The sequence below is a fragment of the Callionymus lyra genome, chromosome 12, assembly GCF_982586985.1.
Source record: "Callionymus lyra chromosome 12, fCalLyr1.hap1.1, whole genome shotgun sequence".
NCBI lineage: Eukaryota > Metazoa > Chordata > Actinopteri > Syngnathiformes > Callionymidae > Callionymus > Callionymus lyra.
The window spans coordinates 1,032,186-1,049,685 of NC_141829.1; the positions used below are offsets into that span (position 1 = coordinate 1,032,186).

At 30.4% G+C, this 17,500-nt stretch overlaps 1 protein-coding gene across 1 annotated transcript in view; it reads left to right on the forward strand.

Moving 5' to 3' along the window:
• asic4a (acid-sensing (proton-gated) ion channel family member 4a) overlaps nucleotides 1-3,523 on the forward strand; it is a 118,599-nt gene extending 115,076 nt beyond the window's left edge. The window contains exons 10-13 of the mRNA XM_087804532.1: nucleotides 1,428-1,519; nucleotides 1,574-1,653; nucleotides 2,053-2,166; nucleotides 2,455-3,523. Of these exons, the coding sequence (XP_087660658.1) occupies nucleotides 1,428-1,519; nucleotides 1,574-1,653; nucleotides 2,053-2,166; nucleotides 2,455-2,880 (712 nt within the window). The 3' untranslated portion in view covers nucleotides 2,881-3,523. The remainder of the gene's footprint in view (nucleotides 1-1,427; nucleotides 1,520-1,573; nucleotides 1,654-2,052; nucleotides 2,167-2,454) is intronic.
• The last annotated feature ends 13,977 nt before the right edge of the window (nucleotides 3,524-17,500 follow it).

Here is a 17,500-nt window from a genome sequence, read left to right on the forward strand (position 1 = left end):
ATCATGTCATGATCATGTGACGATCATGTTACTATCATGTGTCACTATCATGTCACGATCATGTCACGATCATGTAACTATCATGTGTCATGATCATGTCACGATCATGTCACGATCATGTAACGATCATGTGTCAAGATCATGTCACGATCATGTGACTATCATGTCACGATAATGTCACGATCATGTCACGATCATGTCACGATCATGTGACAATCATGTCACGATCATGTCACCATCATGTCATGATCATGTGACAATCATGTCACCATCATGTCACCATCATGTCATGATCATGTTACCATCATCTAACTATCATGTAACTATCATGTCACGATCATGTCAAGATCATGTCACGATCATGTCACGATCATGTAACTATCATGTCACGATCATGTAACTATCATGTGTCAAGATCATGTCACGATCATGTAACTATCATGTCACGATCATGTAACTATCATGTGTCAAGATCATGTCACGATCATGTAACTATCATGTCACGATCATGTAACTATCATGTGTCAAGATCATGTCACGATCATGTAACTATCATGTGACAATCATGTCTCGATCATGTCACTATCATGTGTCACGATCATGTGACGATCATGTAACTATCATGTCACGATCATGTCATGATCATGTGACGATCATGTGACGATCATGTGACGATCATGTCACGATCATGTCACGATCATGTCACGATCATGTGACTATCATGTGACTATCATGTGACGATCATGTGACGATCATGTAACTATCATGTCATGATCATGTCACCATCATGTAACTATCATGTAACTATCATGTAACTATCATGTCACGATCATGTAACTATCATGTGTCAAGATCATGTCACGATCATTTAACTATCATGTGTCAAGATCATGTCACGATCATGTCACGATCATGTAACTATCATGTGATGATCATGTGACGATCATGTAACTTTCATGTGATGATCATGTAACTATCATGTGACGATCATGTAACTATCATGTGACGATCATGTAACTATCATGTGACGATCATGTAACTATCATGTGACGATCATGTAACTATCATGTGACGATCATGTAACTATCATGTGACGATCATGTAACTATCATGTGATGATCATGTCACCATCATGTAACTATCATGTAACTATCATGTGATGATCATGTGACGATCATGTAACTATCATGTGATGATCATGTAACTATCATGTGACGATCATGTAACTATCATGTGATGATCATGTAACTATCATGTGACGATCATGTAACTATCATGTGATGATCATGTAACTATCATGTGACGATCATGTAACTATCATGTGATGATCATACAGATTATTACTAACATATAAATGAAACGTAAATAAGAAACACAGAAAGAGAAATAAAGACGAGGATCAAAGGTTTCCTTCTCTTGTTCTCCAGAGATAACTTCCTGGTCCTCGACATCTTCTTCGAGGCTCTGAACTACGAGACCATCGAGCAGAAGAAGGCGTACGACGTGGCCGGACTGTTGGGTGAGTCAGAGTCAGACTCTCGTCCAACTCTTGTCAACTTGTCTCGTGTCTCAGGAGACATCGGTGGACAGATGGGTCTGTTCATCGGAGCCAGTATCCTGACGGTCCTGGAGATCCTGGACTACATCTACGAGGTACTGACCCCGAGTTTTTTCTCCTTCTTCTTCTTCTTCTTCTTCCTCTTCTTCTTCTTCTGATTTTTTTCCTTCTTCTTCTTCTTCTTCTTCCTCTTCTTCTTCTTCTGATTTTTTTCCTTCTTCTTCTTCTTCTTCTTCTTCCTCTTCTTCTTCTTCTGATTTTTTTCCTTCTTCTTCTTCTTCTTCTTCCTCTTCTTCTTCTTCTGATTTTTTTCCTTCTTCTTCTTCTTCTTCTTCTTCTTCCTCTTCTTCTTCTTCTGATTTTTTCCTTCTTCTTCTTCTTCTTCTTCCTCTTCGTCTTCTTCTGATTTTTTTCCTTCTTCTTCTTCTTCTTCCTCTTCGTCTTCTTCTGATTTTTTTCCTTCTTCTTCTTCTTCTTCTTCTCTCTGACATCAGGTGATCAAGCAGCGTCTGCGGCGTCTGCTCAGGCCTCAGGAGGACGAGAAGAAGAAGAAGAAGAAGAAGAATCAGACGAGCTCTGTGGCGACGGTGAATCTGGAGGAAGTGAAGGTACAAACGATATATTGACTCGATGGATGAACGACTGAATGATTTCTCTTTAAAGGCTTCAGTTCTTGTTGACTCTGAGATGATTCTTCATCTGCTGCAGATCCACATCCATCTCTTCACGAAAACAGATGTTCATGATGCATCGTTTTATTTAAACACTTTCTTTCACGTCTCACTTTGATCGACTTTAGTTAATGACTTGAGATCATCTCACGATGAGACGTGTCTTCAAGACTCTCCACACGTCACAGTGTGAAGGTGACCAAGATGTTTGTGTTTCCTCCACAGGAGCCCAACGATCTGTCCCGGAGTCGCCCAGAAGGAGCTTATGCCACGACCCTGCTGCCCAACCACCACCTCCCTCAGACCCTCCCTCAGACCCTCCCTCAGACCCTCCCTCAGACCCTCCCTCAGACCCTCCCTCAGACCCTCCCTCAGACCCTCCCTCAGACCCTCCCTCAGATCCTCCCTCAGACCCTCCCTCAGACCCTCCCTCAGACCCTCCCTCAGACTCTCCCTCAGACCCTCCCTCAGATCCTCCCTCAGATCCTTCCTCAGATCCTTCCTCAGATCCTCCCCCACACCCTGCCCCAGAACAAGCCTCAGATCCTTCCCAACTCTGTCCCTCAGACCCTCCCTCACCCTCACGCCCTCCAACTCCCTCGTCCTCATCATCACGGGCGTCACGGAGTGTTCAAGGACTTCGCCTGCTAGAATCTCTCCGTCTTATTGGCCAGAGAGAAGCTCGAGAAAAAGTCCAACATCAAACTTCTGCTCGTGTGCACAAGAGTCAGACGTCCTGGTCCTCCTGGAGAACCTCTGGTCCTCCTGGAGAACCTCTGGTCCACCTGGAAAACCTCTGGTCCATCTGGAGAACCTCTGGTCCACCTGGAGAACCTCTGGTCCACCTGGAGAACCTCTGGTCCACCTGGAGAACCTCTCGTCCACCTGGAGGACTTCTCGTCCACCTTGAGAACCTCTCGTCCACCTGGAGGACTTCTCGTCCACCTGGAGAACCTCTCGTCCACCTGGAGGACTTCTCGTCCACCTGGAGGACTTCTCGTCCACCTGGAGAACCTCTGGTCCTCCTGGAGAACCTCTCGTCCACCTGGAGAACCTCTGGTCCACCTGGAGAACCTCTCGTCCACCTGGAGAACCTCTGGTCCACCTGGAGAACCTCTGGTCCACCTCGAGAACCTCTCATCCACCTGGAGAACCTCTCGTCCACCTGGAGAACCTCTGGTCCACCTGGAGAACCTCTCGTCCACCTGGAGAACCTCTGGTCCACCTGGAGAACCTCTCGTCCACCTGGAGGACTTCTCGTCCACCTGGAGGACGTCTCGTCCACCTGGAGAACCTCTCGTCCACCTGGAGAACCTCTCGTCCGCCTGGAGGACCTCTCGTCCACCTGGAGGACTTCTCGTCCACCTGGAGAACCTCTCGTCCACCTGGAGAACCTCTGGTCCACCTGGAGAACCTCTGGTCCTCCTGGAGAACCTCTGGTCCACCTGGAGAACCTCTGGTCCTCCTGGAGAACCTCTGGTCCACCTGGAGAACCTCTGGTCCTCCTGGAGAACCTCTGGTCCTCCTGGAGAACCTCTGGTCCACCTGGAGAACCTCTGGTCCTCCTGGAGAACCTCTGGTCCTCCTGGAGAACCTCTGGTCCTCCTGGAGAACCTCTGGTCCACCTGGACTGCATGTCAACAATAAAAGTATTTATTTCATCACTGACGTAGAAGAAGATCTTAGACGTTCTGTTCACGTGATCATGTGATTCTGCTGCTCATCTTCACAAACACCTCAAGAACGAATCCAACTTTCCTCCCTTTGATTTGAACATGAAGCAGCATCATCACGTGTCGTCGCAGCAGGTCATGTATGTTCTATATTGTATACAAGATGCCATGTTTGTGTTGAGTATAAAGGATTATAACGACACGCGTGTTAGAAACGTAGCTCGTCTGTCGTGAAGCTCGAGTAGAAACTTAAGGTTTGATGTTGAGAATCGTTTCTGCTGCAATATTCATTATTTATACCTTTAAGATTTTTTAAGAGCAAAACAATCACGATTGTAGCAAATTGTAAACTTTAAAGGTGTTCGAAACATAAAGCATTTGTACAGACACACGACCTTTGACCTTTTCTGATCGATCCAAGAGAGTCACGCCTGCTGGAGGCGGACGGTACTGCACCCTCACATGAAGATGAGAGGTCAGGGTCAGGAGGTGAGTTTCTTCTTCTGCCATCTGGATCTAAGAATCTTTTGAAGGATTCATCTCTGTGGTGACAAGATGGCTGCAGCTCTCTTGTGCAGTAGATAACCTTAGAATACTATGATTTTTATGAAATAAAAGTTGTTTTCAAAGTATACGTACAAGTACAAGTACAAGTTCGAGTACAAACATCTCTGCGCTCAACACAGTTCTACCATGAATTCACTTCTTTCCATCAAAACAAATGTTTAAGAGTTTAAGAAAATATCGATTCACTGAAGTATTGCAATATTTTTATTACACTGTATAATGTTTATTTAGAATTAACATGAAAATATTCACAGCGTTTGTTGATGTTTGTGTTGCAAGTTCTCCACAGCTAGGGGAAGAATGATGACTGAGGACGAGAGGATACAGTGAGTCCAGCAGCTTTTGGACATATTTTGGTTTGAAAACAAATAAAAGTAGTTACAATACTACACATATATACTTGTTACTACACTATCACAACACCAGAGTCAAGTACTGGACAATACTACACATATATACTTGTTACTACACTATCACAACACCAGAGTCAAGTACTGGACAATACTACACATATATACTTGTTACTACACTATCACAACACCAGAGTCAAGTACTGGACAATACTACACATATATACTTGTTACTACACTATCACAACACCAGAGTCAAGTACTGGACAATACTACACATATATACTTGTTACTACACTATCACAACACCAGAGTCAAGTACTGGACAATACTACACATATATACTTGTTACTACACTATCACAACACCAGAGTCAAGTACTGGACAATACTACACATATATACTTGTTTTTTTTTCCTTTTATTTCAAGTTTGTTCATGTTTGTGTTGCAATTAAACCTCCGGCCTCTAGATGGCAGCAGTCGTGACGTCCACAGCTAAAGGAAGAATAATGACTGAGGACGAGAGGATACAGTGACTTTTGTTTCAAGGTTATTCTCTCCTGACACTGAACCTAACACAGATGTTTCAAAAACATTTTGGTTCTGAACGTGTACTGTAATACTCAGTGTACTGTGATACTGAGTGTACTGTGATACTCAGTGTACTGTGATACTCACTGTACTGTAATACTCAGTGTACTGTGATACTGAGTGTACTGTGATACTCAGTGTACTGTGATACTCAGTGTACTGTGGTACTCAGTGTACTGTGATACTCGGTGTACTGTGATACTCAGTGTACTGTGATACTCAGTGTACTGTGATACTCGGTGTACTGTGATACTCAGTGTACTGTGATACTCAGTGTACTGTGGTACTGAGTGTACTGTGATACTCAGTGTACTGTGATACTCAGTGTACTGTGGTACTGAGTGTACTGTGATACTCAGTGTACTGTGGTACTCAGTGTACTGTGATACTCAGTGTACTGAGGTACTCAGTGTACTGTGATACTCAGTGTACTGTGGTACTCAGTGTACTGTGGTACTCAGTGTACTGTGATACACAGTGTACTGAGGTACTCAGTGTACTGTGATACTCAGTGTACTGTGATACTCAGTGTACTGTGGTACTCAGTGTACTGTGATACTCAGTGTACTGTGGTACTGAGTGTACTGTGATACTCAGTGTACTGTGGTACTCAGTGTACTGTGATACTCGGTGTACTGTGATACTCAGTGTACTGTGGTACTCAGTGTACTGTGGTACTGAGTGTACTGTGGTACTCAGTGTACTGTGATACTCAGTGTACTGAGGTACTCAGTGTACTGTGATACTCGGTGTACTGTGATACTCGGTGTACTGTGATACTCAGTGTACTGTGGTACTCAGTGTACTGTGATACTCAGTGTACTGTGGTACTGAGTGTACTGTGATACTCAGTGTACTGTGGTACTCAGTGTACTGTGATACTCGGTGTACTGTGATACTCAGTGTACTGTGATACTCAGTGTACTGTGGTACTGAGTGTACTGTGATACTCAGTGTACTGTGGTACTCAGTGTACTGTGATACTCAGTGTACTGTGGTACTGAGTGTACTGTGATACTCAGTGTACTGTGGTACTCAGTATACTGTGATACACAGTGTACTGAGGTACTCAGTGTACTGTGATACTCAGTGTACTGTGATACTCAGTGTACTGTGGTACTGAGTGTACTGTGATACTCAGTGTACTGTGATACTCAGTGTACTGTGGTACTGAGTGTACTGTGATACTCAGTGTACTGTGGTACTCAGTGTACTGTGGTACTGAGTGTACTGTGATACTCAGTGTACTGAGGTACTCAGTGTACTGTGGTACTCAGTGTACTGAGGTACTCAGTGTACTGTGGTACTCAGTGTACTGTGATACTCAGTGTACTGAGGTACTCAGTGTACTGTGATACTCAGTGTACTGTGATACTCAGTGTACTGAGGTACTCAGTGTACTGTGATACTCAGTGTACTGAGGTACTCAGTGTACTGTGATACTCAGTGTACTGTGATACTCAGTGTACTGAGGTACTCAGTGTACTGTGATACTCAGTGTACTGTGATAATCAGTGTACTGAGGTACTCAGTACTGTGATACTCAGTGTACTGTGATACTCAGTGTACTGTGATACTCAGTGTACTGTGGTACTCAGTGTACTGTGATACTCAGTGTACTGAGGTACTCAGTGTACTGTGATACTCAGTGTACTGTGGTACTCAGTGTACTGAGGTACTCAGTGTACTGAGGTACTCAGTGTACTGTGATACTCAGTGTACTGAGGTACTCAGTGTACTGTGATACTCAGTGTACTGAGGTACTCAGTGTACTGTGATACTCAGTGTACTGAGGTACTCAGTGTACTTTGATACTGCAGTACAAACTCACCTGCTCGACTGGAGCTCCAGCGACGAAACATTGAAGTAAAAACGTTGATGAATCAGAATTTCTTGCCACAGAAGCAGGATTTGCTGAAGCGAGAGTTTTATCAGCAGCTTTGACTCGAACGTCTTATCATCTCACGTGATGACTTTCATTATCTGACTCAGAAGAACCGAGTCAGTGACTCCAGACTCGATCAAGACATGACTCGAGTCTGTCGCTCATCAGCTGTTTTGAGTGACACACGCTGATCCCATCACTCAGTGGGCGGAGCTTATGACAAAGAAAGCGTCCCATTGGTGGACGTTGTGAGGTGTGGGGGGGGCAGTCGTGCTCAGGTGTTGATGGATCATGTGATCATGTGACCATCATTTGTTGCTTCGTGTCGAGATCCTCGTCCGTCAGACTCTCCTGTCGACCAATCATGAGCCGTAAGTGCCGTTCAATATTCATAATCATGTGTCACTCTGACATTTGCAAAGGTTTCCAATCACAGGCGACGCGTCGCGCATATCAATGAGTTCAGTTCAATTATTGTGTCAAAGTGGGTCAGTGACGGTGCTGAGAAGAGTTTTGGTGTTTGTTCACCAGAAACATATATATATATATATATATATATATATATATATATAACACATTTACAACCATAACATAAATATATATAACACATTTACATCCATAACATAAATATATATAACACATTTACAACCATAACATAAATATATATAACACATTTACAACCATAACATAAATATATATAACACATTTACAACCATAACATAAATATATATAACACATTTACAACCATAACATAAATCTATATAACACATTTACAACCATAACATAAATATATATAACACATTTACAACCATAACATAAATATATATAACACATTTACAACCATAACATAAATCTATATAACACATTTACAACCATAACATAAATATATATAACACATTTACAACCATAACATAAATATATATAACACATTTACAACCATAACATAAATATATATAACACATTTACAACCATAACATAAATATATATAACACATTTACAACCATAACATAAATATATATAACACATTTACAACCATAACATAAATATATATAACACATTTACAACCATAACATAAATATATATAACACATTTACAACCATAACATAAATATATATAACACATTTACAACCATAAAATAAATATATATAACACATTTACAACCATAACATAAATATATATAACACATTTACAACCATAACATAAATATATATAACACATTTACAACCATAACATAAATATATATAACACATTTACAACCATAACATAAATATATATAACACATTTACAACCATAACATAAATATATATAACACATTTACAACCATAACATAAATCTATATAACACATTTACAACCATAAAATAAATATATATAACACATTTACAACCATAACATAAATATATATAACACATTTACAACCATAACATAAATATATATAACACATTTACAACCATAACATAAATATATATAACACATTTACAACCATAAAATAAATCTATATAACACATTTACAACCATAACATAAATATATATAACACATTTACAACCATAACATAAATATATATAACACATTTACAACCATAACATAAATATATATCACACATTTACAACCATAACATAATTCTATATAACACATTTACAACCATAACATAAATCTATATAACACATTTACAACCATAATATAAATCTATATAACACATTTACATCCATAATATAAATCTATATAACACATTTACAACCATAACATAAATATATATAACACATTTACAACCATAACATAAATATATATAACACATTTACAACCATAACATAAATATATATCACACATTTACAACCATAACATAAATCTATATAACACATTTACAACCATAACATAAATCTATATAACACATTTACAACCATAACATAAATATATATAACACATTTACATCCATAATATAAATCTATATAACACATTTACAACCATAACATAAATCTATACAACACATTTACAACCATAACATAAATATATATAACACATTTACAACCATAACATAAATATATATAACACATTTACATCCATAATATAAATCTATATAACACATTTACAACCATAACATAAATCTATACAACACATTTACAACCATAACATAAATCTATACAACACATTTACAACCATAACATAAATCTATACAACACATTTACAACCATAACATAAATATATATAACACATTTACATCCATAATATAAATCTATATAACACATTTACAACCATAACATAAATATATATAACACATTTACAACCATAACATAAATATATATAACACATTTACAACCATAACATAAATATATATAACACATTTACATCCATAATATAAATCTATATAACACATTTACAACCATAACATAAATCTATATAACACATTTACAACCATAACATAAATATATATAACACATTTACAACCATAACATGAATATATATAACACATTTACATCCATAATATAAATCTATATAACACATTTACAACCATAATATATATATAACACATTTACAACCATAACATAAATCTATACAACACATTTACAACCATAACATAAATATATATATAACACATTTACAACCATAAAATAAATCTATATAACACATTTACAACCATAACATAAATATATATAACACATTTACAACCATAAAATAAATCTATATACCACATTTACAACCATAACATAAATATATATAACACATTTACAACCATAACATAAATCTATACAACACATTTACAACCATAACATAAATATATATAACACATTTACAACCATAACATAAATATATATAACACATTTACAACCATAACATAAATATATATAACACATTTACAACCATAACATAAATATATATAACACATTTACAACCATAACATAAATATATATAACACATTTACATCCATAATATAAATCTATATAACACATTTACAACCATAACATAAATCTATACAACACATTTACAACCATAACATAAATATATATAACACATTTACATCCATAATATAAATCTATATAACACATTTACAACCATAACATAAATCTATATAACACATTTACAACCATAACATAAATATATATAACACATTTACAACCATAACATAAATATATATAACACATTTACATCCATAATATAAATCTATATAACACATTTACAACCATAAAATAAATCTATATAACACATTTACAACCATAACATAAATCTATATAACACATTTACAACCATAACATAAATCTATATAACACATTTACAACCATAACATAAATATATATAACACATTTACAACCATAACATAAATATATATAACACATTTACAACCATAACATAAATATATATAACACATTTACATCCATAATATAAATCTATATAACACATTTACAACCATAACATAAATCTATACAACACATTTACAACCATAACATAAATATATATAACACATTTACATCCATAATATAAATCTATATAACACATTTACAACCATAACATAAATATATATAACACATTTACAACCATAACATAAATATATATAACACATTTACAACCATAACATAAATATATATAACACATTTACAACCATAACATAAATATATATAACACATTTACATCCATAATATAAATCTATATAACACATTTACAACCATAACATAAATCTATACAACACATTTACAACCATAACATAAATATATATAACACATTTACATCCATAATATAAATCTATATAACACATTTACAACCATAATATATATATAACACATTTACAACCATAACATAAATCTATACAACACATTTACAACCATAACATAAATATATATAACACATTTACATCCATAATATAAATCTATATAACACATTTACAACCATAACATAAATATATATAACACATTTACAACCATAACATAAATCTATATAACACATTTACAACCATAACATAAATATATATAACACATTTACAACCATAACATAAATATATATAACACATTTACATCCATAATATAAATCTAAATAACACATTTACATCCATAACATAAATCTATATAACACATTTACAACCATAACATAAATATATATAACACATTTACATCCATAATATAAATCTATATAACACATTTACAACCATAACATAAATCTATACAACACATTTACATCCATAACATAAATATATATAACACATTTACAACCATAACATAAATATATATAACACATTTACATCCATAATATAAATCTATATAACACATTTACAACCATAACATAAATCTATATAACACATTTACAACCATAATATAAATCTATATAACACATTTACAACCATAACATAAATATATATAACACATTTACATCCATAATATAAATCTATATAACACATTTACAACCATAACATAAATCTATATAACACATTTACAACCATAACATAAATCTATACAACACATTTACAACCATAACATAAATCTATATAACACATTTACAACCATAACATAAATCTATACAACACATTTACAACCATAACATAAATATATATAACACATTTACAACCATAACATAAATCTATACAACACATTTACAACCATAACATAAATATATATAACACATTTACAATCATAATATAAATATATACAACACATTTACAACCATAAAATAAATATATATAACACATTTACAATCATAATATAAATATATACAACACATTTACAATCATAAAATAAATCTATATAACACATTTACAACCATAAAATTAATCAATAAAACACATTTACATCCATAAAATAAATCTATATAACACATTTACAACCAAAAAATTAATCTATATAACACATTTACAACCATAAAATAAATCAATAAAACACATTTACATCCATAAAATAAATCTATATAACACATTTACATCCATAAAATAAATCTATATAACACATTTACAACCATAAAATAAATCTATATAACACATTTACAACCATAAAATAAATCAATAAAACACATTTACATCCATAAAATAAATCTATATAACACATTTACAACCATAAAATAAATCTATATAACACATTTACAACCATAATATAAATCTATATAACACATTTACAACCATAAAATAAATCTATATAACACATTTACAAACATAAAATAAATCAATAAAACACATTTACAACCATAAAATAAATCTATATAACACATTTACAACAATAATATAAATCTATATAACACATTTACATGCATAAAATAAATCTATATAACACATTTACAAACATAAAATAAATCAATAAAACACATTTACAACCATAAAATAAATCTATATAACACATTTACAACCATAATATAAATATATATAACACATTTACATGCATAAAATAAATCTATATAACACATTTACAACCATAACATAAATATATATAACACATTTACAACCATAAAATAAATCAATAAAACACATTTACAACCATAATATAAATATATATAACACATTTACATGCATAAAATAAATATATATAACACATTTACATGCATAAAATAAATCTATATAACACATTTACAACCATAATATAAATATATATAACACATTTACAACCATAACATAAATCTATATAACACATTTACAACCATAATATAAATATATATAACACATTTACAACCATAACATAAATATATATAACACATTTACATCCATAACATAAATATATATAACACATTTACATCCATAACATAAATATATATAACACATTTACATCCATAACATAAATATATACAACACATTTACAACCATAACATAAATATATATAACACATTTACAACCATAACATAAATATATATAACACATTTACAACCATAAAATAAATATATATAACACATTTACATCCATAAAATAAATCTATATAACACATTTACAACCATACCATAAATATATATAACACATTTACATCCATAAAATAAATCTATATAACACATTTACATCCATAACATAAATATATATAACACATTTACAACCATAAAATAAATCTATATAACACATTTACAACCATAACATAAATATATATAACACATTTACAACCATAAAATACATCTATATAACACATTTACATCCATAAAATAAATCTATATAACACATTTACAACCATAACATAAATCTATATAACACATTTACATCCATAAAATAAATATATATAACACATTTACAATCATAACATAAATATATATAACACATTTACATCCATAACATAAATCTATATAACACATTTACATCCATAATATAAATATATATAACACATTTACAACCATAAAATAAATATATATAAAACATTTACAACCATAAAATAAATATATATAACACATTTACAACCATAACATAAATATATATAACACATTTACAACCATAACATAAATATATATAACACATTTACAACCATAAAATAAATATATATAACACATTTACAACCATAAAATAAATCTATATAACACATTAACAACCATAACATAAATATATATAACACATTTACAACCATAACATAAATATATATAACACATTTACATCCATAACATAAATCTATATAACACATTTACATCCATAATATAAATATATATAACACATTTACAACCATAAAATAAATCTATATAACACATTTACAACCATAAAATAAATATATATAACACATTTACAACCATAAGATAAATATATATAACACATTTACAACCATAACATAAATATATATAACACATTTACAACCATAACATAAATCTATATAACACATTTACATCCATAATATAAATCTATATAACACATTTACATCCATAATATAAATCTATATAACACATTTACAACCATAACATAAATCTATATAACACATTTACAACCATAACATAAATATATATAACACATTTACAACCATAACATAAATATATATAACACATTTACAACCATAACATAAATATATATAACACATTTACAACCATAACATAAATATATATAACACATTTACAACCATAACATAAATATATATAACACATTTACATCCATAACATAAATATATATAACACATTTACAACCATAACATAAATATATATAACACATTTACATCCATAACATAAATATATATAACACATTTACATCCATAAAATAAATCTATATAACACATTTACAACCATAAAATAAATCTATATAACACATTTACAACCATAACATAAATATATATAACACATTTACAACCATAACATAAATCTATATAACACATTTACAACCATAAAATAAATCTATATAACACATTTACAACCATAAAATAAATCTATATAACACATTTACAACCATAACATAAATATATATAACACATTTACAACCATAACATAAATCTATATAACACATTTACAACCATAACATAAATATATATAACACATTTACATCCATAACATAAATATATATAACACATTTACATCCATAACATAAATATATATAACACATTTACATCCATAACATAAATATATATAACACATTTACAACCATAACATAAATATATATAACACATTTACAACCATAACATAAATATATATAACACATTTACATCCATAACATAAATATATATAACACATTTACAACCATAACATAAATATATATAACACATTTACAACCATAACATAAATATATATAACACATTTACATCGATAACATAAATATATTTAACACATTTACATCCATAACATAAATATATATAACACATTTACAACCATAACATAAATATATATAACACATTTACAACCATAACATAAATATATATAACACATTTACAACCATAACATAAATATATATAACACATTTACATCCATAACATAAATATATATAACACATTTACAACCATAACATAAATATATATAACACATTTACATCCATAACATAAATATATATAACACATTTACATCCATAACATAAATATATATAACACATTTACAACCATAACATAAATATATATAACACATTTACAACCATAACATAAATATATATAACACATTTACATCCATAACATAAATATATATAACACATTTACAACCATAACATAAATCTATATAACACATTTACAACCATAAAATAAATCTATATAACACATTTACATCCATAACATAAATCTATATAACACATTTACATCCATAACATAAATCTATATAACACATTTACAACCATAACATAAATATATATAACACATTTACAACCATAACATAAATATATATAACACATTTACAACCATAAAATAAATCTATATAACACATTTACAACCATAACATAAATATATATAACACATTTACATCCATAATATAAATATATATAACACATTTACATCCATAAAATAAATCTATATAACACATTTACAACCATAACATAAATATATATAACACATTTACATCCATAATATAAATCTATATAACACATTTACAACCATAACATAAATCTATATAACACATTTACAACCATAACATAAATATATATAACACATTTACAACCATAACATAAATATATATAACACATTTACAACCATAAAATAAATCTATATAACACATTTACAACCATAACATAAATATATATAACACATTTACATCCATAAAATAAATCTATATAACACATTTACAACCATAAAATAAATCTATATAACATATTTACAACCATAACATAAATATATATAACACATTTACAACCATAACATAAATATATATAACACATTTACAACCATAACATAAATATATATAACACATTTACATCCATAACATAAATATATATAACACATTTACATCCATAACATAAATCTATATAACACATTTACAACCATGACATAAATATATATAACACATTTACAACCATAACATAAATATATATAACACATTTACAACCATAACATAAATCTATATAACACATTTACATCCATAACATAAATCTATATAACACATTTACATCCATAACATAAATATATATAACACATTTACAACCATAAAATAAATCTATATAACACATTTACAACCATAACATAAATATATATAACACATTTACAACCATAAAATAAATATATATAAAACATTTACAACCATAAAATAAATATATATAACACATTTACAACCATAACATAAATATATATAACACATTTACAACCATAACATAAATATATATAACACATTTACAACCATAAAATAAATATATATAACACATTTACAACCATAAAATAAATCTATATAACACATTAACAACCATAACATAAATATATATAACACATTTACAACCATAACATAAATATATATAACACATTTACATCCATAACATAAATCTATATAACACATTTACATCCATAATATAAATATATATAACACATTTACAACCATAAAATAAATCTATATAACACATTTACAACCATAAAATAAATATATATAACACATTTACAACCATAAGATAAATATATATAACACATTTACAACCATAACATAAATATATATAACACATTTACAACCATAACATAAATCTATATAACACATTTACATCCATAATATAAATCTATATAACACATTTACATCCATAATATAAATCTATATAACACATTTACAACCATAACATAAATCTATATAACACATTTACAACCATAACATAAATATATATAACACATTTACAACCATAACATAAATATATATAACACATTTACAACCATAACATAAATATATATAACACATTTACAACCATAACATAAATATATATAACACATTTACAACCATAACATAAATATATATAACACATTTACATCCATAACATAAATATATATAACACATTTACAACCATAACATAAATATATATAACACATTTACATCCATAACATAAATATATATAACACATTTACATCCATAAAATAAATCTATATAACACATTTACAACCATAAAATAAATCTATATAACACATTTACAACCATAACATAAATATATATAACACATTTACAACCATAACATAAATCTATATAACACATTTACAACCATAAAATAAATCTATATAACACATTTACAACCATAAAATAAATCTATATAACACATTTACAACCATAACATAAATATATATAACACATTTACAACCATAACATAAATATATATAACACATTTACAACCATAACATAAATATATATAACACATTTACATCCATAACATAAATATATATAACACATTTACATCCATAACATAAATATATATAACACAT